The 24136-nt window shown below is 46.2% G+C and overlaps 1 protein-coding gene across 2 annotated transcripts; it reads left to right on the top strand.

The window, feature by feature from the left end:
• The first annotated feature begins 4307 nt into the window (after positions 1-4307).
• RAP2C (RAP2C, member of RAS oncogene family) lies at positions 4308-15400 on the top strand. 2 transcript variants are annotated; one of them, XM_075720445.1, is made up of 4 exons: positions 4308-4326; positions 5623-5909; positions 7701-8020; positions 12900-15400. In XM_075720445.1, exons 2-3 carry the CDS (start codon positions 5637-5639, stop codon positions 7977-7979), a joined length of 552 nt encoding a protein of 183 aa, XP_075576560.1. In that variant the 5' UTR covers positions 4308-4326; positions 5623-5636; the 3' UTR covers positions 7980-8020; positions 12900-15400. The 2 variants fall into 2 exon arrangements, with proteins under 2 accessions (XP_075576560.1, XP_075576559.1); XM_075720444.1 differs by lacking the exon at positions 4308-4326 and having other exon boundaries at positions 5637-5909.
• The last annotated feature ends 8736 nt before the right edge of the window (positions 15401-24136 follow it).

Here is a 24136-nt window from a genome sequence, read left to right as displayed (position 1 = left end):
TTCCCAGGCACTGTGGTACGGATTGTATTCGCTTGGACCATGAATGGCCATGAGGAGCTAGCTCGATGTCTGGAGAAAATCGGAAGAGGAGCAACCCGTGAAACCAGCTTGCTTGCCACACCACCAGCGTCCTTGCACGGAGCAGTGACTTGTCACCACCCAGAGACCTGCTTGCTGGCTCCAGCGCAGGATGCTGATCTTGCAGGCAGGAGATGTAGCATCAGAGGGTACAACCAGGAGAGAGGGCTGGTGCGGAGGTGAGGGGCTGCAGGCTGTGAGCGTGGCAGGGTGTAGCAACAGCATCTTCGCCTGCGGTGCTGCTCGTCAGCAACAACCAGCTCCTGGGCCAGGCTTTTCTAAATGGTTGGTGATCTGGTACCATGCCTGGGGACCAGAGATGCTTCTCCTCCCAGAAATCCCAATAACCTCCTTGTTGTATCAATTATAATTCAGTGCAGCCCCAATTCTGCCCCAGAATCAGTAATTGCTTTGGAAAACGTCCTTTACCTTTTCTTAAGTGCCAGCATGCCTTTTGTTGCTACTAAAGTAATGGCTAAAAGCTGACAGATGGCAGAAAATAAGAAATTTCTGAGAAAGGTCCCCAGAATTTGCCTCTGAGTGATCTCTATGTTGGCAGGAAAAGCTGTCAAAGAAGAAAAGTATCTCTGCAGGTCGTACTGCCTGAAACAGCCCCAGAATTAGGAGTCTGAGCCAGGTGAACATATCCAACCCCTAAGACATATTTCACTGTCATCTGACGGAGCTGAAATCGAAAGCTGTCATTATGGTTACGCGACTGGTACGACAGGACCTCCTCAAAAGAGCCGCATGTGAGAGCAGCCCCCAGTGCTCCGGCAGCTGTATGAGCCCCAAGGAGCCGGTCCCTACCCTGCAGCTTACACACTGAACACCATAAGGCACAATAAGTGGATTAACAAAACCATTGGAAGAGGCAGAGAAGAAACGACACTAGGTCTTAAGCTGGTTTCTCGTGTATTTATGCAAATGATGTGCCCAGCTAGACGGTAACTGAGGTGAAATCCAGGCTATCCCTGTTGTGTATCTGCCCAGCCGCCTTTGCTCGGCGGTCTGCTGCAGGTTTCCAGGCAGAGAGGAGCCTGGTTTACAGCTGGGGCAGACACAGGGAGGCACCGCAACGAGCTGGCCGATCGTTATGGCATGGGCAGCCTGCAAGAAGCAGCGGCAGCAGACAGGCACCCACATCAGCTGGGCTGGGGAGGTGGTGCGGTCCATGCTGGCACCCGTAGGAGATGCTCCAGAATCCTCACTCCCTCCGGAGCTTGGGGATGCTCCCCTGCCACCTCTCGGGGCCAGCTCTGCAGGACAGGGCGCTGCCTGCCCGCCCTCCTGCCTCCCTGCCAGACACAGCACCGGGCAGGATCCATCTCTCACGCTGGTGAGATGGGGATTGCAATTATTCCTGGCCCCTGCTTGTGCCATCTGTCCGTGCCCCAAACATCCCTGCAGGATCTGTGTCTTAGCAGGTTAATTTAATAAGAGCCTGCTTGATTGTTGCTGGCTGTAGGCATGATACAGAGCAGCTGAGTCCATCAACAGCACAGAGCTGCTCTGGCAGCAATCAAATCCTGCCCAGATGCTCATTTGGGACATTTGTTTTGCTGAAAGAGGGCAAACCTTCCTGGGGCAGTGCCGAGGGCAGAGCCCTGCGCCTTTCTCCTTGGCAGCAACCAGGGACAAAGTGGCAGCAGAGATCAAATCAGGCCTTTGACCCGGGATGTGCCGCACCTCACCGTACGGAGGTGGTGATAGCGAGGGAGCAGCAGAGCAGCCGTACAGGCAGGAGGTGCCCTGCATGGCTGGCTCAAGGCCTTGGCCATTTATGGCAGAAGCAGCTATTCCCATCCAGAGTTTCAAAACCTTTTACATCACCAGCTATTTTTGTGGCTCCAAGTATGACGTAGCGTTCAAGGTGGTGAAATAGCTGTGCAAACTGTTTAATGAAGGGAACAACTCGCCTTAAGGATAATGAACAATCGGGTGTGCTTTGAGATCAGCCTTTTTATTTTTTTTAGCTGTAGGCATGTTATGCCAGATACAAAGTGCTGTGAGTTGGGAAATAAATCTCCGGGAATCCAAACCAATACAGATTATACACCACGGACCCAGGGGAAAAAAAATCCAGGTTCCCAATCCCACACTCACCCCTTTGGGCCGTCCACTCAGCCCAGGAGTAAGGCATTGCTGGTTAAATCAAACTGCACCAAAACACGTGGGGTTTTGTTTCCTCACTGCGCTCTTTGCCCCAATTCCTCTCCCTTAGTCATTCCTCCACCCATCACAAATACAATGGACCAGCAGCGCCACAAAGACACGCAATAATGAACCTAAGTGACCGTGTAATCTCATTATTGTCACCCTCATCCTCCCTTGCCCCTTTTCTCCCTCCCCCCCCATTTGTCACTGTCGTTGATTGTGTCATGGTTAAAATAGATGGGAAGCTCCTCTGTGAGCGAGTGACTGCATCTTTCCTTTATCCTCAGCACCTTGAGTGCATTAGGTACTTTGCAACTACTCATGATTTATAATAGGGTTGAAGTAGGAGGCAGCCCATTTTAATGCTCGCCTTTTTACATTTTCAAGCTGATTCACCAGCCACATGAAATGTGCCATCCAGGCACATCTACCTCATGCCAGCAATTCACTTGATAAAAACAATTTTGGAAGCAATGGCAAAGGAAGGAGAAGGGTTATTAGTTACACGTAATAAAGAAGAGTGACTCAAATTTGGTGTAACTTACGTAAGATTTGTTCTGGTGGCTAAAAGTCCTCACTGAGCTTTCCCCATAATGGACGTATTCTCTTTATGGAAAGAAAGTTAATAAAATGCTGCTGTGAAAACAGCCATGACCAGAGCCACCTCTACAGTACCCTATCTGCGCCTTTGGAAGATGCTTAGCCTTGACCAGGCACTTCTCCAGGGCCTGCTGGAAGCACGGGACAGACACAACACAGATAGACAGCAGCGTCTACCTCAGACTCGCCATCAAACAGGTGTCATAGAGAGGAAAGGGACAAATCCTGCGCCTCACACGTCTGCCAAAATTCTGCAGACTTTGAGAAGCAGCAGTCAGGTGCCCAGAAACAAATGTGGTTATATTAGAGGGCAGCTTCTCCCACAGGTGGGAATGCTTCGTGCAAATCGTAGAATGCTTTGGGTTGGAAGGGACCTTTAGAGGTCATCTAGCCCAACCCCCCTGCAGTGAGCAGGGACATCTTCAACTAGATCAGGTTGCTCAGGGCCCCGTCCTACCTGACCTTGAATGTTCCAGGGATGGGGCCTCCACCTCCTCTCTGGGCAATAGTGCTTCACCACCCTCATTGTAAAAAATTTCTTCCTTATATCCAGTCTAAATCTATTCTTCTTTAGTTTAAATCCATTATTCCTTGTCCTGTCACAACAGATTGTGTTGCCAAAAAGATTGTCCCCATGCTTCCTATAGGCCCCCTTGAAGTACTGAAAGGCTGCAATAAGGTCTCCCTGCAGCCTTCTCTTCTCCAGGCTGAACAATCCCAACTCTCTCAGCCTGTCCTCGTAGGAGAGGTGCTCCAGCCCTCGGATCATTTTTGTGGCCCTCCTCTGGACCCGCTCCAACAGGAGGACCGTTTCCCAGAGGGTGCTTCTGACTAACTCCTGAAGACCTGGAAGTTTGCTTTTCTAAAATTTAGGGTCCTGACTGTACTCCTCACTTTTCTCATGTCCCTCAGGAGCGTGAACTCCATCAACGCATGATCACTGCAGCCCAGGCTGCCCCCAGTCTTGACATCACTAATGAGTTCACTTGCATTGGTGACCATCAGGTCTAGTATTGCATCCCCTTGGGTAGGGGTGTCTGTTACCTGGCTTAGGAAGTTATCCTCAATGCATTCCAGGATACTCCTGGATTGCCTACAGCTCACCGTGTTGGTTTTCCAGCAAATGCCGGGATGGTTGAAGTCCTGCAGCAGGACAAGAGTCTGCAAGCGCGAAGCCTCCCAGAGCTGGAGGAAGGCTCCGTCAGTAGGCTCCCCTTGATCAGGCAGCCTGTAGTAGACACCAGCCACAAGGTTCCCTTTGTTGCCTCTGTCTCTGAATCATCAAGTCAGGTCCGAAGCAACTGAGGGATTTTATTTTAGAAAGAAAGCAGCCGTTTATTCTTTTTACTTACTTCCTCTTGACAACGGGGGAAATTTATTGATGGGGGAAACGCCAGGGCCGATTCCAGGAGTGCCCGGGGATGCAGCTGGGCGGGCTGCGCACGGAGCACAGCACCCGCCGCTCCCCCGGCGCTCGTCCCGGCGGCGGCGACTGCCGCCCGGTGCCCGGCTGACACCTGCCGTCGGGCGGCGGGAGTGGTGGGGCCGCCCGCCGCACCGAGCGCCCCGCCGCAGGCTGGTTCAGTGTTCGGAGTCCGTGCCGGTTCTGGGACGCTTTTCATGCAAAGGGCTCCGAGGGAAAGTAAACAGGACGAAAAAGCAAAACCACTGAGAAAGTACACGGCAGCCAAGCTGTGGGAGCTGGTATCTTTTGCCGCCGCCGGGAAGGTCTGAGGACATGGGACAAAGCTTGGAAGTAGAGACACCACCTTTTACAAGCCCGCTTGATCTATAGCACGCTTTCGGGCATGTAGAATCACGATGCTGGTATCCTCCCCCCCTCCAGCCACCGTGGGTGCCTCAGGCCGCCCCCGCTCCCCGCAGCCTGCCTCGGCCCCCGGCCCCCCTCCGCGGCAGCAGGCCCGGCGCTCCTCCGCCCGGCAGGCCGCTCGGCTGAGCAAGACTCAGCCAACGCGCTCAAGAAGTTTTTTTTTTCCTGGAACTTTTACCGTGGTTAAGCACGATTTATAATGCAGGAAGGCTCCAACCTTCCTGCGCTGGGCCTGCGCTACCCCGCGGGAACGTCCAGCCCTCCCGGGCCTGGCGTGAGGGGACACCGAGGAGGCGTGTGCGGCCGCACAGCTCGGGGACAGCCTGCCCGTGGGCCGCCTTCCCCGGCCCGGCCCGGCCCGGGCAGCGCTCCACCGCCGCGCCCCGAGCCTGCCAGCAGCCGCCATGTTGGGGTGGAGCCCGCTCGAGGCCAGGCAGGGAGGGCGCCTCGGTGCCATAGGCAAACCCGTCCCCCGCCACAGGAGGCGGTGGGGCTGCCTCGGTGCTACACTCAAAGCCGTCCCCCGCGGCGGGTGTCGCCGCATCAAGCGTCCGGGCCCTCTTTGCGCGGACGGTGACGCAGCACGTCGCGGGGCGTGCCCAGCCGTTGCTGCCGGAGCTCCGCGCCGGAAGTGACCGGTGAAAGAGGCGGGGAGGGGCGCGCCTCCGGGTGCCGCAGCATAACCCTTCCGGGCGGGGGCGGCCGCTGCCGGGCGGTTCCCGCGGCCGAGGCGCGGCGGGATGGAGTGAGGCGCGGCGGTAAGGAGCGGGGTGGCGGGCGGCGGCGGGGCCGGGCCGGGCCGGGCCCTAATGGCTGTCTCTCCCCCTCAGGACGGCGCGGGAGCAGCGGGGCCTCGCCCTTCTCCTCAGGCGGGCCGGGGCTATGCGAGGGCCGCGCTGCTGCCTGCCCTAGGCCCGGGCCGCGGTGGCGGCGGGCCCGGCGGGGGAGCGGCGAGCGGCTGCGGGGCCCGATGCGGGAGTACAAGGTGGTGGTGCTGGGCAGCGGGGGGGTGGGGAAGTCCGCCCTGACGGTGCAGTTCGTCACCGGGACCTTCATCGAGAAGTACGACCCCACCATCGAGGACTTCTACCGCAAGGAGATCGAGGTGGACTCGTCCCCCTCGGTGCTGGAGATCCTCGACACGGCGGGTACCGAGCAGTTCGCCTCCATGCGCGATCTCTATATCAAAAACGGCCAGGGCTTCATCCTCGTCTACAGCTTGGTCAACCAGCAGTCCTTCCAGGTAACCTCGCCCGGGCCCTGGGCGGGGGCGGCGGCTCGGGGGGGCGGGGAGGCGGCTGGCCCCGGCGTCCCTTCTTCGGACGCAGCCGTTCCCGCCCCGGGGAAGGCGCTGAGCCGAGGAGGAAGTTTTAGGCTTGGCTGTGTGTGCCTATAGGCTCTTTATCTGCGAAGGGGCAGAAGTGGAAATGCCCCGCATGAAAGTGCATTTACCAGCTCTGCTTCCCGATGGGAAGCTGCTTGCATTGCAGGTACTCATCAGGGTGTTAAATCCCACGCAGTGTTGGAGAACAATGACCCACTCCCACTTCCCCAACAGAAATCTTTTGGCAATCCCCTTTTATGAAGAAATCACTCGATATTAAAATCGAGACTTCCCCCCACCCCTCTTCATCTGAAAAGGCCTGTTTCTTCACTTGGTCTTGAAGAGAGTCTTATCGTTCTACAGTTGTGACTTGTTAAGTAAGCTGCTATTTTCCGCCCCCTTCCTCCAAAATATATTCCTGTCCAGCATAAGCTCAATGCTTTCACAGCGTAGGTGGTGTACTGGAGAGGAGAAGCAAGCCATATGTGATAATTTCTGGGTCTGGATTTCATTTCTACTATTAAAGCTCTCCAAAAAATGGAAATTTCTCAGCTAGTAGCTGGTCTAAGCTGCCTCTAGGAATGAGGCTTCATTTGTGGGGAATAAGTGGATTTAGCAGCACCGCATGCAGCGCAGGGGTTTGCAGCTACTGCGTTGGCTTCAGTTGCCGAGTTGGAGGTATTCCAGCTGCTTGGCAAAACCTTGCACACCCCCACTGAAACAGAATGTTTGCTTCTGCTGAAGGCTAAACTTTATCTTAGCAGAGGCCTCGAAATAGCCCAAGTACAAGCTGAAGACATACTTTCTTTGGAAAACAACAGCAGTGACATTGGGATGCTTTTCCGCTTGTTTTCACGTACTTTGGGGACCAGTAAGTCCCCATTATTTGTGGAATGGACATACAGTTAGTAATCCACCCTGTTAATATTTAATTATTCTTGTCTGTCGGTAGCATGTTTACTCTGAAGCCTGTAGGTGTAAACCACTCTCTGCAGTTCTTTTACACAGTGGTAACTTGCTTTGTCTGGGAACTATGCAAGAATTTGTAGAACTTAGTAGTACTGATAGTAACTTAAAACACTCAGGGGGCAGAGGAGGCTGACTCAGACTTTCAAGTGTAAACTCACAGTGTTAGCTCAGACTTGAATAAATGCATCTCTAGGTAATAAAATCTCTTTACAACATCTAATTTGGTTACTTACATGTGATTAAATGTGTTCACAATGAATTACTCTAAGCATTCCAGAAGTGAGAAAACTTTATTTAAATTACTAGCTTTCTCAAGCTGTTAACCGAACACAAGCTTCCTAAATGATTGTGTAATGGCATGCTACTGCTAATGTTACAGATCGTTAGACTTGAGACAACTTTTGCAGAAAACTAAAGTCAACTTTCAAAGCAGCTGTACTGTATCTTCTTCTAGCTGAACCAAAAGTCTCTCTTAGAGTACAGTAGTCACTTTCTGTTTGTATATAAGCATACATTTTATAAAATGTGTATGCATGTATATAAAATAAAAACTTCTATTGAAGATGGGGAGTAAACTTTCTCTGAGTTCTAGATCTGCATGAATACGAATTTAAGAAGTCTTCTGATGTATTTTGAATGTTCGGTTGCATTTGAGGGTTGTTAAAATGTGCTGCTCTAGTGGTTATATAGCAATTTCATGTGATTACTTACACGTACTAACCGGTTGGATTGTTTGATCAGGACATCAAGCCGATGAGGGACCAGATTGTCCGGGTGAAGAGATACGAGAAAGTTCCTCTGATCCTAGTGGGGAATAAAGTGGATCTGGAGTCGGAGAGGGAGGTCTTGTCTGCAGAAGGCAGAGCCCTGGCTCAGGAGTGGGGCTGTCCCTTCATGGAGACATCAGCCAAGAGCAAAACAATGGTGGATGAACTGTTTGCTGAGATCGTCAGGCAAATGAACTATGCCTCCCTGCCTGAAAAACAAGATCAGTGTTGTACAACTTGCATCGTCCAGTGAGAGAAATTAAGAAAAACCTCAATCATGGCCATACAGAGCAGGTTGGTGGAACAGTCATAACTAATTGAGGTGCATAAGCATGCTGTTTAAGTAAGCAGATAAAGTGTGACCGGGAGTCTGAAATTAAGTAGTCTAACCTGGAGGTAGCCTTCCTCCAAAACAGATGGAAGCTTGTGCATTTGGTTGCACATGATTACTCGAGTCAAATGGACTTCTTGTGTTACTTCAGTAGGGTTAGTCAGGGAACATTGCACTTACTTGCAGTAATTTTACAATGAGACAAAGTGTATGATCTCATCTGCACCTATTCTTGACTGTCAGTGCTGTATTTGACATTACGTTATCCTTAATAATGTTTTGCGATGTTGCAGTGGGTTTCATTATTGGTTGTAGTTGGTATCTGAATTATTTTCAAGTAATGGGGAATTACCTTGGAGTTCAATGGGTTATTGTGACCAAGTTTCCCAGTAGTTTTGCTGAGAAGACTTTGAGCTTGTTTTAAAAAAAAAAAAAAAATCTGTGGTACAGAAACTGAATGTACTTGGAGTACATTTCTGTCTTATCAGTGGAATAAGTTTAAAAGAGAACCATCCTGAGTTGTGAGGAGTGGCTTGAAGCCCACATGTGCTAGTCAAGGATGTGTGCAAAGTGCTCTTCATCTAAAATCTCCAGAGCGGAGACCACACTATAAAATGGCTTCCCAATGCACAACTCTTTCCTTTCCCAGTGACTCATAAGAGGTGTGGCAAGAGTTCAGTGTCCAGAGGGGCCTCTATAAAGCTTCCCCTGTCTTGGGTATTGCTTTGATTTTTATTTTTTTCCGCAAGGATAGCTGCTCTTGGCCCTTCGCACATGTGGTGATCTTTTTCAGTACCTTTTTCACCTGACTGTGTAAAGGGATCTGCTCCTCCCCCTGCATGCAGCAGTTTTGTCATTCCTGTGCAAGGTGGTTCTGGACTCCCCCTGCTCTTTTTTTCCCTCATAGCCTTTGCAGGTCTGGTTTCACCATTGGCTTGGATCCGTGTTACTGAAAAAGGCTCTTCTACATCATCTGTGTGGAGCCAGCTGGTCCTTCAGACCTTCAGTTGTCTGTTGGACCTGTCTTGGCAAACAACTCAGTGTGATCTCTGAGGGCATGTGCAGGGATGAGGGAGGACATAAAAATTCAGGGGAAAGAACTGCCACTCTGACAGCTTGTGCTGATTGAGGCTTAGGCTCTGACTGCCACGTTAGTAACTCTTGCTTGAGTCAAAGGAGCTTTTTGTGTCTGAGTGACAAGAGGGAAAACAGGTTATTACTGGAAACTTTGGACCATGTATCTTCTTTAATCTTGAGTGCAAGGTCAGAGAGTGAAGTCTCCAAGCTTGTCTTTGAGATTGTTATCAAGTGCTTTGTGAATGTAAAATTTTAGATACTCATGACCCTAGCACCATCATACTAAAGACAATACACGATGTTTTTATCTCCAGTTCTGTGAAATAAGGAAAGGATGGTGTCACCATGTAAGAGGTGTGTGTAAGTTCAAGATTTGCTTGCTGAAAAGCAAGCAAACTGCTTGTATTGGAGCAGAGAAAAATACAAATACAGTCTTTTCTTGTACACTAATCCCTAACACATGCAGAGCCTTATAAGGGTTATAGGAAGGAGTAAATCAAAGGAATTACTCTTTTTTTTTTAATGGAGTGCTGCAAGTTTAATATCTTGAATCATGTGTAGTAGTGGAATGTTTCAGCTGTTTCTAAGGCAGCTTCACAAATAAGAGTATGTGGACTTGAAGCATCACACCAAAGGTTATGGCAATTTCCTGGGTTACTGTGCAGATTGTTGTCTTCAACTCTGACAAAATCAGGCCCTTTATTGATGAAATGTATACTTCCAGAACTGGTTACTTCTAAGGGAGACTTCTTTGTAACCTGGCTACTTCTGGATTTAGCTTTAAATATGAAGCTTAATCTTAAAGGTGAAATTGAGGCGGGGGCAGGGCCATAGGTTATTCCTTTGAATCATAACTTATGCCTAGACTTGGTGAGTTTCCTAGGCATGCTCTTGCTTCAGAAGAAGCGTCTGTATTCTTACGTCTTCATGATTTCTCGAGGTAGAGGATCCTAAGCTTTTGTAATACCGATTTCCTCCATTCTGCCTAACTCATAGTGTCACATCAAGGCTCTAGCAGCCAAATAACTTCCTTGCTTCTAGGAGATCCTGCTTCTGCCCAATGTAGTCTCGGCACCTGTGCCAAACAAGTAAGTCTTTCCTTCCTAAGCAGCTTCCTGTTCAGTCCAGATCTCACCGTGTCTGGAACCTCTGTTCTTATTACTCTTCCTGGCTCTTCACAGGCTTCATGCTCCATATCTTTCATTTCAGCCTCATGCTTTTGGGATATTTTCTTCTTCCTGGCTCCCACTCTGTCCTTGTTCTTTGATTGAGTAGGTGTAGGATCTCATTAACTTCATTATAAGCCTTTGCTGTCTGATGTGCTCTAGTGCTGCTGATGGTGTCTTGTGATAGCTGTAATCAGCTTTGTAATTATTCTCCTTATCTGTGATCTAGGGAACAATTGCTGCTTCTCAAACACCTGCTTTAGGAGTGACCCCTCCTAGGTAAAGTGAAACTGAGGAAGTGGAACCAGCTGTCTGAAAATCTGTGTGTAGGAAGTGGGCTTGAGCTATAGCTCTGTCCCAGCATGATCTTCTTCATCTCTTGAGTTCTGTGACCTGTCTGTGTCCAGCAGAAGTCTTAGGTCTGGATCAATTAGTTCAGAATGTAGTACATAGAAACAGTTTGTTTCTCTACAGTTCTGATGGAGAAATCAATGGGAGGGGTGGGGGATGGATTATATGCTGGACCTGGTTTTATCTAAGGCTGTTTTTGGTGTCAGTTTTAACTAGCAGGTACCGCTTACCTCTTTTTGGTACTGATACCTCAACCTATCTGTCAAGTATGATGTTGTATAGGTTCTTTTACAACACTTTTGAGTAGCACTTGCTTAAATTACTGTTCCAGTCAGCTGCCTTGGGTGAAATGAAGAGTGGAATATAACTACATAATCAGGATAACCCATAGTTCCTTTTAAAAATATGTGTTGTTCTTGCATCCTGTTTCACTCCCTCCCCTTTCCTGCTTCTGCAGTGGTCTTCTGTCATTTCATTATTGCATTCGGAGATGTGAGATTTCCAGTAGCTCCTCTCTGTTCCTTGCTCTAGTATTCCTTTTGAATTTTCAGTATGACAGTGTTTCATATTTTAAATCTTCTTTAAAATACGGCACCTGTTACGGTGCTGGTGTGTTAAAGGTTTCTGTAGAGGTACTAATCGGACTGGGAACACCTTAATGTTGGGGTGAAAGACTGATGCTGATTAATGATTTCTGTCCCCTCCATTCATGAGTAACTGATATTAGCAAGCAGTGAAGGAAGAGTACTCTGCTCTAGGAATAAAAACTGAAAGTATACTGTCTCTGGTCTGTGTGGCTATGCAACACAGACAAATTTATCCTGTTAGATTGTCTAACATCCCCCTCTCTCCTGCCTGCTTGCAGAAGAGACTAGAGGGTGCTATAGAAATGTCGTGGGCAAGTAAAGCCAGATAAGGTACTATATGGGGCTAACTGTAGTAACTAAGCACAAGTTAAATGGACAAATCTGAATTGGGAGGTCCCTAACCTGCAAATACAAGGATGCTGAAAGAGCATGGGGAGGAAAATACCATTGCTTGCTTTCTCTGTTCTTAGTATCCCCAGCAATTCTTTGCTGGCCACAGCACTGGATTCTGGATTTAGGTGAAGTTTTGGGATGGATCTAACTCTGGTACGATGAGAAGCTGCACTGGAAATGGTTGCCTCTCCTGTGCTCTAAGCAAAGATAAAACACCTACTAAGCAGGTCTAATCCATCCCCATGAAAAGCTAAATGTTTATTTGCTGGTTTGACAGTACAGGGACCCTCCCCATCTAAAACTTGTGGACCAGCAACAGTGTAGGGGGGACACACATGCTCACCAGACTGGGTGAGAATTACTGTTAGTTGGAAAACATACAAACAAGCAAACAAAACTTGGCTGTTTGCTCCTGTCAGTACAGGAGTACTGCTCCTGAATGCTGGCGGTGACCTGTTGTTAGGTGAGAAGGGGAACCCTGACCATGTCGTGACAAACTGTTAATTGAGAGCAAATCAACAGCTGAAAAGAAATGGTGCAGTAGGAAATGTAAGGTCCTGACTCGTACAAAGAAAAGACTTCAAGAACAGACTTCAAGACTTATCAAAATCCCTGAAAAGCCAGGCATCAAGCTTCAGTGAAGTGCATGCATGTGCATCTACGGACTTTGAGCCTTGACTGAGGCTTTTAGGATATCTCTGCAGATCGAATCTTGTGAAGTGCAAGCAAGTTACTAGAAGTACAAAGATGTCTTTGTCGCACTACTTACATTTGTGTGCTTGAGAACAGTGGCATACACTTCTGTCCCTGCTAAGGCTAAGTCTGATGAATGCTAAAGGAGTTTTTTTAGTAGTTATTTAGAGGATTTGAATGCTGAGAACTCAGATGTCAAAACTGAATTAGTTGGCTCATCTACCTGTTCCCAGAACTTGTGCAAAATGCCATTGCTCTGTGTTACTGGGTGCTGTAGTGCCTCCTCGCCACCAGTGTAAAGCCTGGCGTGTGTATCTCTGTACAGCAGAACTTATCTTCAGAAGCCATTTAGTATCCTACAGGGGCAGCTGTTACAAAGTTCATAGCAATACGTTGTTACCTGCTTGCCTCTTGTATTACCAGAATCAGAGGAGAACTTCAAGAATGCCACTGTGTAAAGCAGTGCCTTGGAGCTCAGTATGGAAAACTAGCTGTTCCGCACTGCGGGAGAAGCTGAGTTCACTTTGAATGTGTATTGAATATGGTTTTCATTAGTTATTTTGTTTAAATTGCAGATAAAACTCAGAGGAAACTTGCACAGATGCTGCTTTGGAGAACTTTCAGCCCAGGTTGCAGAGCTGAGCCTTGGTAAACCTGTCTCTATTACAGCACATTGCCATACATCGAAGTGCATAAGGTTGGTGGCCTCCAGGATCCACACACCTTAATCAGAATGCTTAGCATGTTTACCATAAGTTTAAAAATCTGTTCTTTATCTATCAGTCCTTTTATAGCTTTCTAAGTTCATATAATGGCTAATATGCAAGAGTTCATTTTTAATATTTTAATTGATTTCTTTAATCAATTTCTGAACTTGTATTTATTAAATACTTAAACTCAGTATTACCTACTCAATGCCTTTTAAAAGAAGAGAGTTTTAATGGAGAATAAATTGAGCCTTAAACAAATGGTTACTTCTGTATATTACCTCGCATCAGTGCTTATTTCTATTTGCAAAGTTTTCTCCTACAATGTAGCTGGTCATTCTTTGAGACTTTTTGTTTACGTGTGACAGTGTCATGAAAAGATACTGAAGGCACCTCTGTTGTATGGATGTAGTATCCCTTTTCTTGGCAAATGCAGCTGTGATGTTGTCTTTGTAACTGGTCTGATTTGACAATAGGGGTTAGTTGGAATGGGATGTAAAGTCTCCAGCTGATGTTTCTTTTCTTGCAATCATGGGTTTCTTAAACTCATTTAATCAAAAATGACAATTGTAGCATTGAAAAATGGCAGCACACTTTTCCTTCTACTGAGTTTCTAAACTTGCTTGTTTACAAATAGCTTTTTTATGCCTTTGAAAAGGGATAATGTATCCTTCAAAATGGGCTGTATGCCTAGTCAGCTCAGCTTTGCCTGGCACGTTAAGAGACATCTAGTAGACCTCTGCACGTGTAAATCTAATGCAAATAAGATCACTTTACATTTTATAGTTCCTAATATTTGTCTTTCTGAATAATGTTTTAAAGCAATATTTGTTAAAGTTTTTCTTGCACTGTCACAAATTGCTTTTTTAGTTTGGTTTTTTTTTTCCCAATAAACAAATTTAATCTTAGAGACAAGTTGGTGTAACAAGGAGAAAAGCACCAGGTTTCAGTGATACTAACTGCAAGCGTGCTTTAAACAGCCATTGCCTTCCTTATTGTTTACCTGATCGACATTTTCTCTGAATACTTGAAAATTTTAACAATAACACAGGTATAAAGAGCAGAATGAAAATGTACAAAGAACAGATGAAATCTTTTTGTTCAGTTTTATTAACATGTTGCATACATGAGAGCTTTTTCTAGCAGTGGTTTAAAATGTGTCATTTTTTTTGCAGAAATTTAGTAACTGCAGCTCACCTACTGCACCAAAGTTCTAGGTTTTTAGGAGCCCAGCTTTAGTCATTTGAACATGCTTCTAGAAATGTACATTCTTTCCCTGTAATAGCTAAATAACTTTGAGAAAAGCTCCAGTAAAAGCAGTGATGGATATATGAGGTTAAGCAGTTTAAAACTCACGAATTGTATTGTGGATGATGGCATTTAAAACAATAAAAGATCACCGGTACAGTATCTCAACATTAATGTGTTTTATTGGTAATAATGCAGGCTGACTTTACAGTGTTAGCAGAAATAAAGGTTCTGAGTCTACATTCAGTGTTGAATTTGAATCCTTAAAAGAAGAAGAGGACACCAGGTTTTCTGCTTGGGTATCAAAACATCTGAAATTTTTTTTTTTTTCCCCTGTGGGGTTACTTGAAACTTTTTTTTCCCCTGTTTGTACAAACTTTATAAACAGGCTGAGGCTAATGCTTAGGTTTGCACTTTAATATCAGAATTAAACCAAACCTTGTATTCAAAGTAGATTTTCTTTTTAAGTGGTGGTTGTTGATCTTTTTTTGTAGATTGTAAGGAAGTAATAGGAAATAAAAGTAATTCATAAAGACCTTAGTTTTCCTTTGTCTAAGGGGGAAAAAGTTGGTTAATATTAATCAGTGGTTCATTCCTATGGGTAGTTATCAAACCAGTGTTCATTTTCATTGACCTCAGCGCAAAAAAAAAAAAGAAAAAAAAAAGAAAAAGGAAAAAAAACCCTTAAAAAAACTTGAACTAGCTTAGAGTGACAGGATTGGGAAAACGAGAGATGGTTTCTTCAGCACACTTTGGGGGGAAAAAGGGACCAAAAGTTATTTTAGGCTTCCTCAATAGATTGCATGTGAAGTTGCTTATTAGAATAAGAGGCTAATAATAAATGCAATATGTATTGTCTTTACTATGGCATCTGTTTAGGAGTTGTTCAAATCACTGCAGTAGGGCTCTACAAATAAAAATGTAACCTAACATCATGTATCTAATGTACTGTATCTTTATCAGTGATAGGTGAAATCTGGAATAACAAGTGCAAAAATGGAACAATTACCTATAATGCTTTGTAAAAAGTTTTTTCCAGTAGAATTCATTCTTGTCATTTTGTAAGACAACCCTACAGTCCACCTGTTTGTAACTTTTTTAATAAAATAGATACCTGTATTACCAAACTGGGGTGACTAGTCTGTGTTCCATTTCTTCTTCTGAAGTGGGCTGAACTGACAGGCTCCCTCTTTTTTTTTTTTTTTTTTTTTTTTTTTTTAAATTTTTTTTGAGGTACTGGTTATTCTGAACATAGTAACCACATCTGAATTGTCATGAATGACTCCTTCTGGCTCGGGGAAACAGGGTGTACAACTGTGCCCAGACCAGGTGTAGAGCTCACAGTCTTGGGTGCTTTGAGTAGAGAGGAAGGGGGAGCAAGGGCTGTGCATTATCTTCCTGTGCAAAGTAAGCGCTCTTGGAGCTCTGCCTCAGGAGAAGCAGATTTTTCTAGAAAACCTTCCAGCTGAGAGTGCCCAAAGCAACTTGATAAGAATTATCTCAAATGCTCAGTAAAAGCCTTGAGTTTGTGAAGCAGATGATTGTCATCTGGGCCCTGTAACAAACAGTGCATCTTCCTCAGAACTTACTGTCTTGGTACTGACCTTTAATATCACATTTGTAATGTATTAATGTAAAAAGTGATTGAAACTTTAGAAAAACTTGCTAATACCTTCTACTACCTACTTGCTAGTACCTTCAGTCCTCGGTGATGTGTCAACAGGCAAAACTGCCTAGCATGCTTACCACCCCTCCTCCACCAAAAACAGCCTTAGCCTTATCTTGAAGGTAAGTTTTATGCTGTTTCTTCTTCCTGCTCACGCTTCCTTCACTGAGACAGAGGACTAGTTTCCAACTTGAGAGAGAAAAATGACAGAGAAGGGCAGACTGCCCTTCTAGTGATCTTGGACAAAATGTATGCTTCCCTTAACTTCCTTGCCAGGAGGCTGGGGGTGAGGCATGCCCTGTTCCAACTGGTGTCAGTGAGGGTGGTAGCTGACACATTAGGACTGGTCTGCTTTGAGATGTGACAAGTGGGTTGATCACAGTCTGAGTCTGCTTTCTCATGCGGTTTAAAAGAAGTTGTAGTTGAGCAATATTCCCCATTCCTTGTGGCTCTCAGTGTAACTGAGCAAGCTGCTTCCTGTTCCCCCTCGAAGGCTGGGAAGTGAATGCAAGTACAGCCAGGGAGTCCCTGTCACTCCATACCACTGGTTTGTTTCAAAGTGACGGTACAATGTAGTCTGCCTTTGGGGTTTTAAAGGAAGCGTGTAAGATTTATGTTTAAGGCCATTATCTTTCAAAAGTCTTGGTGCTGAGAGTGAGCTCAGCTGCTGCTGTACAAATGGTTGAGTCGCAGCCTCCTAAAATAGGTGTGACAGGGTCACATTGCTTTAAACCCTGGCTAGCTGTTTTCAGGGGCTGGGGTTTAGATAGGGTTTCCTAGGCAGCTTTTTCTTCGGTTTAGCAGCTCCTGCTATGCAAGTGCACAGGCCATGCAGAAAGCTCCCTGGTGTCCCACTTCCCCTGTGCAGTCAGAGGACAGGTATGTCCCCCCAGCGTGTTTGGAGAGCAGGAGCTAACCGCAGCACAGACTAGAGGACTCTTCCCCACCCTGCTCCCACGTAGCGCGGGTGACACGTAAATGAATCGCTAACGAGGGCAGAGTTGGGCCTTGCAGCCTGGCTGGCTGCGCTGGGGCATGAACCACCAACTGCATGAACCCTGCAGCGGGGACAGCCCTAGGAGGAAGTACACGAGATGCCCTGCGTGGGTGGAGGGTGAACCGCCGGCCACACCTCGTGCGAGGAGTATGCTGTTATCTGCCCTAATAGGCTTGCCTGTAATTACAGTTTGAAACTAGGTGGAAGTGTCTAGTCTTAATTAAAATGAGATATGGGTTCTAAAACAATATATGTTGACCTGTTTAAGTTATCTCTGCTGAAAAGTCAGCAGTTCTGGTGGCTTGGTTTGCTGGTAGGCACTTCGGTCGTTCGGTGAGTCACCGCTTGCTTGGCAGCTGGAGGAAGCGCGCATACAGCTACTGTAGCTGCAGGCGAGCTCTGTCACCAGGTGAGGTGGCCTTGTGCTCTGCACTCTGTGGAAGTGAAATAAGGTGGCTTTTAAGTAGCCACTTTTCTCTCTGCCTTGTCAATAGAGCTGCGAGGAGCAGAGAAGACGGACTTCCAGCTGTACATCAGCAACAGCGTTGTTCAATTCCAAGGTGAAATTGTTTGTTGGCTCTGCTGAGGGCAGCATTGAGCTTACGATAGCTTGGCTGGCAGCAATAACACAGTTCGATTACAAGATTGTAGGGGATGAAATTTGTTGTTCTCCATGGAAACAGTGTATTTAGTACGGCATCAACTTACTTGTCTCTGGTGCTCTCTTTCAAAGCTGAGGTTCTCTTCGAGTCCCTCCAAGAAGTCTGGAGCAATGATTGCAATAACTGCAAGAACTGATGGGGAAGAGTCTCATGTTGCAGGAACCTGCAAAATATTCACTGATGGGCAGCCTTTGCTGTTTATGTTTGGTTTGTGATGCATCTGTGCTCCTTGGTGTTCTGCTGCTTCTGTCTGCGTGGGCTGTGACAGCTTTCTAACATTGACTTACACCCTCCAAATCATATTACCAGTGGTCAGGCTTGCGTGGGATTTGAGACTCCAAGACGCTGCTGGTTACTGGGTGACCTCAATTGTTCCTGCCCTGGAAGAAAAATGGTAATTGTAGCACTTGCCTCCCGGGGGCATAATGTGGAAGGCTGTGTTAAAGATGGGGAGGTGCTTGGAATTACCTGGAATCAGATGCACCAGCATGGTAGAATAGTTTTGAAATTGGACTTACTTCTTGCATGTAAATAAATAAATGGGCTAGAACCTAAAAAAACAAAGTTAAAAATTTCTCAGATTTACGAAAAGCATTAGTATCTTTCATACATTTATGGTACTATAACATAGCTGGTTCAGACTTAGACTTCTTATGCTTCTATGAAGATCTTAGAGGTCCTTTCCAACCTTAGTGATTCCTAGTTTTACTTTCATCAAAAAATAATCCAGCTACCAAGGCAGGAAACATGAAATTAATTATTACTCTACCCTTAATTGGTTTAGTAGTGGACTGGGTAGTTAGGTTTATGGTTGGACTTGATGATCTTAAAGGTCTTTTCCAACCTAAATGATTCTATGAAAAGGTATAATTGATAAATGATTGCAACTCAGTAAACCAAACAGACAATCAGCTTTCTCGGAAATTTCTGGCTCTTCAAGTTTTTGGTTTTTTTTTTTTTCTTTTTTCCTGCCTCTAGGCTGACTAGTTCATCCAGTTTTATGTCCTTATAAGATATGCCTTGACATTAATTTAAATTATCTGGTCAGCCCAGAAAAGAGAAAATATTTTTGCTGTTTGCGACATTCCTTAAGGGCTACTTGTCCTTTTGGGAACTGGCAGATAGGATGATTAATCATCAGCTTGGGATTCATCCTACCACTGTAACAGACCTTAGACCCTTTTTATTAAAAGTAAATTAATAATGATCATGTAATCAGCAACAGCATGGCCGCTATGGGAAAACAGGAAGAAATAAACTGAATTTTCAGCAAAACTGATTTATGTTGGAAAAGAGAGAAAGCTTCTCATAGAGCATGGCTGAAGTGCAGGAGCGAGCTGCAGTTATGTGGAGGTGGTGGAGAATTTTCAAAGACGACATTGGATAACGCACTGGAGGAAAGAGCATGTGTGGTGTGTATAGTTCCTGCCTCCATACGCTGGGCTGCCTTGTGTGATCTCCTGAAGTCCCTTGCAGCCCTGTGTCTCTGTGACCACAGCACATCACTGATCCTGGGATTGGTTTCCATTCAATGTTCCAGGAATTCACACAGACCTGCCAAATGCCCTATGTCTAATCTCAGTAATGCAGATGTATTTTTTTATAGGTTAGAAGAAAGATTTTTGCTTCAGGGCCTGTCCAGTGTCAGACTGTGCTTACGAGTACTTTGGAGTCCAGCTGAGTTCCTTTCCTTTTAACTCTCTAAGCTGTTTCTCTATTAGCTGTCAGCACAGAATCTCAGGCCATCCAAATTGTTTCATCTCGGGGCTGAAATTAATAATTTACAAAGGTTTTATGAATGTAGCCCTGAAACCTTGGGCCAGTCATGATGTAGGAATGTTTCCTGTTCTTTGAAACATGTCTGTCTCATAGCTACCACCATCTCCCAGAAGGCTCTGGAAGAGGAACCATGATATGGGGATTACCTTTGATCACTACAAAAGTACCAAGCTCCCAGCTGCAGATGGATGCTGCTCTATTGTCCTCCACTGCCTGCTCTGAAGAATGGCTTTGACACAACTTTAGCTCTGCTTTGAGCTACATACCTGGAATTTGGCAGGCCTTGGTAGGACTGAAGTGTGATAAGGGGCTTTTGAGGAAGAATAAAAAGAAAAGAAGGGAGTAGGGGAAAAGAGGCTACCTGGGAGGGAAGCGTGTTAACTCAGGATCAAGATCCATATGGTGAGATGGGTCTGATCCATTGGCCTGGAGGCACCTGGAGAACATGTGCATTTCTTTGCCTAGATGTAATCAAGGCTTACTCAACCAGAGCTAGTTGTCTTGAGCCAAGAGGGAAACCACATCTGTCATGAAAATAAGCAATATAGTTCCTTAGAAATCCATCCTTTCCACTGGGATTCAGTCTCTTCACCCAGCATGGCAGACTCAATTTGGCAGCTTCCTTAGATGAAGCCTTTGGCTGTAGGATCCTTCCTGATGATGCTCAGCAGAGGTTTTCACCATCCCGGCCTTTAATTCCCTTCTGAAGAGTTGCTGCTGCTTCTGGTCTTGTAAGTCTCTGTTGCCAGAGCTGCGCGAGCAGATGCTGCCCACCTGTCATTTGGATTTCTCTGGTGTGGTACATAGGGTCTATGGTTTTCCCTTGGGGCACAACCTAGGAAAGATCTGCACACGACTCATGGAGAGCCTTAGGGAGGAGGTTATTGGTTTGACTTCCTACAGTGCTCATGAGGACAGAGAGCTTGAGCATCCAGAGACCTCGTGGCAGGACTGCTGGATTACAGGTAAGCTTACACTGCTTTTATCTTGTTGGTGTGGGGATGTCCAGGTGAACCAGGAACAGTTCACGCTTGAAGCAAATTAAGGACAGCATATGCAAGTCCTGTGCTTTGTACTACTACACAGACACATCTCCCTAGCTAGAAATGACTAATGCTCGAATGCAAAGAGATGCCTGAGTCTTTGGAGGCATCAGTGCTCCTTTGACTCGGTATGGTTGTGAGGCTTTCTTTTTCTGTATAAATTGCTTTCTCTTGTCTTCAAAGTGATCTGTTTGAATTAAACATCACTGAGTGCTTTTTATAGAACTGTGCCAACAACAGAGTGCAACTGGCATATTAAGAATGAGATAATGTATTCTGGATAATACCAGAGTCAAGCTATTATTTAGTTTCTTGTATAGCTTGTGTTGTCATTTGCATTTTCTTACAGCAAAATACCTTCTGCAGTGCCTGGTAATAGTTTTTGAATAGCATAGAAAATGTGAAAAAGGAAGAAAAGTCAACAGTTGACATCGATGCACGATAGAATGTGTTACCGCTGTACTGAGCGGTTCATCCCTGCACACGGAATTGTCACCTGGATTTGTCGTTGGGAGCAACCACCACGAGAGGGAGCTTGGAAGCAGAGAGCTGCTTTGCCCTGGCAGTAGCCCGGCTGGGCTCTGTCCCTGGAAACCAAACGCGGTTCTGCACAGGTTGAAAACAGAAAAGAAATGGAAATAAATTTATATTTCAGGACTTTGGTGTTAGTACATCTTAATAGGACTTCAAAGAAAGTTTTGCACTTACCCTTAATTTGTCTATTGGGTGTCTGGAATTGCAATTGTATTTGGAGTCTTTCGTGCATAATCAAGGTTATTTATGATTTCCTACTCTGTTATTACAGGTAGGTAAAAAGAGCCACTTACCTCGCCTGCTGAAGCTGAAATAAAAGTATAATCACAAGAATAAGATTTGAAATGACTCTGCTTCCTTGAGCATCAGAAACTGTCACACACACACGAAGGAAAAAGCAGGGGGATTAGGGTGATTGACTTTTAATTTGGCTTAGTGCTTAAACTCAGCTAAACCTATTTTTTTACTATTATTATTGCAACCAGGTCCAGCAGCTGAAACGGCACCATGCTTCTCACCAGGTCAGGGTCACGCTCTGCTCCCACACAGGTGCCTGCAAGCCATACTGAACGCGGGTCTGCTGGTTTTGCTGGGATGCCTGCCTGCAGGAGAGCTGCCTGCATGGCAGCCAAACCGCTCCCAAACCCCTGTCCCTCTTTATCTTGCAATCCTTACCAGCTGAACACTGATGCAAATAATTTGTATAGCTAGTGTGCAATTGTGTCATCGCCTGCACTGGAACCACGACCCGGTGTGAGACCCTCAGAGGGTGCAATGCTTCTCTAAACTTGTCTTAATTTCCAGTCTAACGCTAGGGGTGTTCGCCTTCACTTCTCCTGTCAGTGTTCGTGCACAGAAGCTGCTCCCCTCCTGTCGGTCTCATCCAGTTTTGCGGAGAAGTTACTAATGCCAATGAACACCAGGGTGTCTGTGGAGCTGCTCTCAGTGAAAATTATTTGCGATGTTGCGTTGCTGTAAGTACAGCTTTCAGCAGGATGAGGAGGCATCACCATAGGATGTTCTTGGGTAGGATTGGGGCAAACTGGAGAAAAAATGCTGCTGCATAATGTCACCTTCTGGTATCAAAACGAAGTGCTGGTCAGAGAAGCCTGATCCCACAGTTGGAAGCTAATGGGCAAAACCCACCTAAATCACAAAATTAAAATGCAATCATTTCCATTTTCCCATCAATTACTTCTGAGTAATAAGTTACAGCACAGTGGTGTCAGACTATTTTGCTGATGTTTGGCAAGCAAAATTTGATGGAAATGCAAATGTATCATTGTTTATTATATTCAATAAATAGAACGGTTCTGGGGCAGAAGTTTTTAGAAGGGCCAGACTTGGCGAGTCAACTGTAACTGTTGAGATATGCTCAAGATATAATATGACTTGTGAAGCGAATGAAAGATGATAGTCGTTGTTAAAGGTTTAAAGGCAGGAACAAGCATGCCTGGACTGTCCCTAGCAGACTTCTGTCTGAATCATCCCTGGCTTTTCCAGCCTGCTTCAGTATTTCTTCTGCCTCACAGCTTAAGGGTCTTTCCTAGGACCTAACTCAGATCTTTCCTGCCATTTCCAGTAATTTCTTTGCTTTCCCCATAGCTTGGGAGCACAGCCGATCTGTCCTCCTGGAAAGGTCCTGTATGTATCAGGAAACCTTTGTTGTTCCCTCTTTCTTCTGTTTTTAAGACAAACAAATTCAGTTCTTTCAGGCCTTGTTTTTTGAAAATACCTTTTTGGGGGATAGTTTATAAAAAAAATTAAAGCAACTAGTACCTAAGCCAGGACCCCAGCTGAGAGTGAAACAATTCCGCTTGGTGTTGGCAGCAGGAATGTTGTAGGTACCCTATTCTGGAAAGAAAATTCCCTGTTTTGCAGTATTCGTGTGGTGCCTTGGATTTATTACCCAGCTGACGATACTCCTCTCACGTGCCTAGTGCTGTTCAGAAGGAATTTGGCTGTGCCTGAGCCTGCTCCCAGCGACAGCAGGCAAGCAGCCGTGTTGCTTGCTGGCCCTGCAGTTGGGAGGGCTATGGCTGGGTGAGACGTGAATGTGGATGTTCTCCCAGCAGCTCCAGCAGAGGAAGAGGAGGTCTAATGTAACTATATGAAAGGCCACCACAGACCAAAGTCCACCTACGTGAGTCCCTGTCTCTGGCAGCTGCCACCAGCAAATGCTTTGAGTGTGAAAGCAGGATGAGTGCTTCTCCTTCTCAGCAATGAGCTGGGTACAGCTTCTTGCCTTTTGGACTATGGTGTTTAAAATCCCCTGACACATCTCTATTCCATGACTTTATCTAGCCATCCTTTCCTTCCTTTTTTTCCTTTTTCCTTTTTCTTTTTTCTTTTTTCCTTTTCCTTCTCCTTCTCCTCCTCCTTTTCTCCTTCTCCTTTTTTCCTTCTCCTTCTCCTTCTCCTTCTCCTTCTCCTTCTCCTTCTCCTTCTCCTCTCCTCTGAAGCTGAAGCTGGCCATGGCAAAGCTCACGGTACAGCAGCGCTGGAGCTGTGAGCGCAGTGATGCAGGGGAAGCAGCATGCGCTCCCTTGGGGGCCAGGCCTCTGCCAGGCACCTCGCAGCTGCGGGTGCTCATGCACGTTATGCATCTCCTCTGCCAGAGTTTGTTCTCTCAGAGCCTGCTCCTCTCTCAGGAGTGACTCTGGGAGGCACTGGGAAGGTTTGGGGCATTTCCTTGCCCATCGTCAGGGCCCAAAGCAAACCCTTTTGGAGGAAGACTGCTGAACTCACTTGCTGCCCGGTGCCAGTGGCTCACCATTTCGGGAGGCTCTGTGGAGCGTAACCGCAGTGACTCAGCTCTCCGTCAGACATCCTGCAGGCTGCCCCCGCTTCCGGGGCCAACAGGGGAATGGATGAGCAAACCCTAAAGACTGGTGTGAAAATTCACCTTGGCAAAGGGGCAATGGGGTTTGGGAGGAAGGAGACTTGTTTCTTGCTCTGCTCAGTCCATCCTGGCAAACACCAGGGTATTTGAGAGGCTGAAGAAGACCCTGATTTGAGGCAATGTCATCCAGCCTAATATGGGGTCAGATGCACTTGGTGGACTGAAGTCCCCTTGGGAGAGCTGGTACAATGCAGGATGGTGGTAGTGGGGACCAGAGTATTAAAAATCAAGGGCCGAGCTGGCTGAGCAAGCAGCCCTGGAGCAGTACTCACTC

Source organism: Pelecanus crispus, chromosome 13 (genome assembly GCF_030463565.1).
Source record: "Pelecanus crispus isolate bPelCri1 chromosome 13, bPelCri1.pri, whole genome shotgun sequence".
NCBI lineage: Eukaryota > Metazoa > Chordata > Aves > Pelecaniformes > Pelecanidae > Pelecanus > Pelecanus crispus.
The sequence above is the reverse complement of the archived record's forward strand: the minus strand, read 5'-3'. Positions and strand labels throughout refer to the sequence as shown.

What these genes read in the sequence shown, in the direction of transcription:
- RAP2C (XM_075720445.1), top strand. Translation starts at nt 5,637, where the DNA reads ATGCGGGAGTACAAGGTGGTGGTGCTGGGCAGCGGGGGGGTGGGGAAG. An exon ending in TCAACCAGCAGTCCTTCCAG is followed by an intron (nt 5,910 to 7,700) that starts GTAACCTCGCCC and finishes TTGTTTGATCAG; the next exon opens with GACATCAAGCCGATGAGGGA.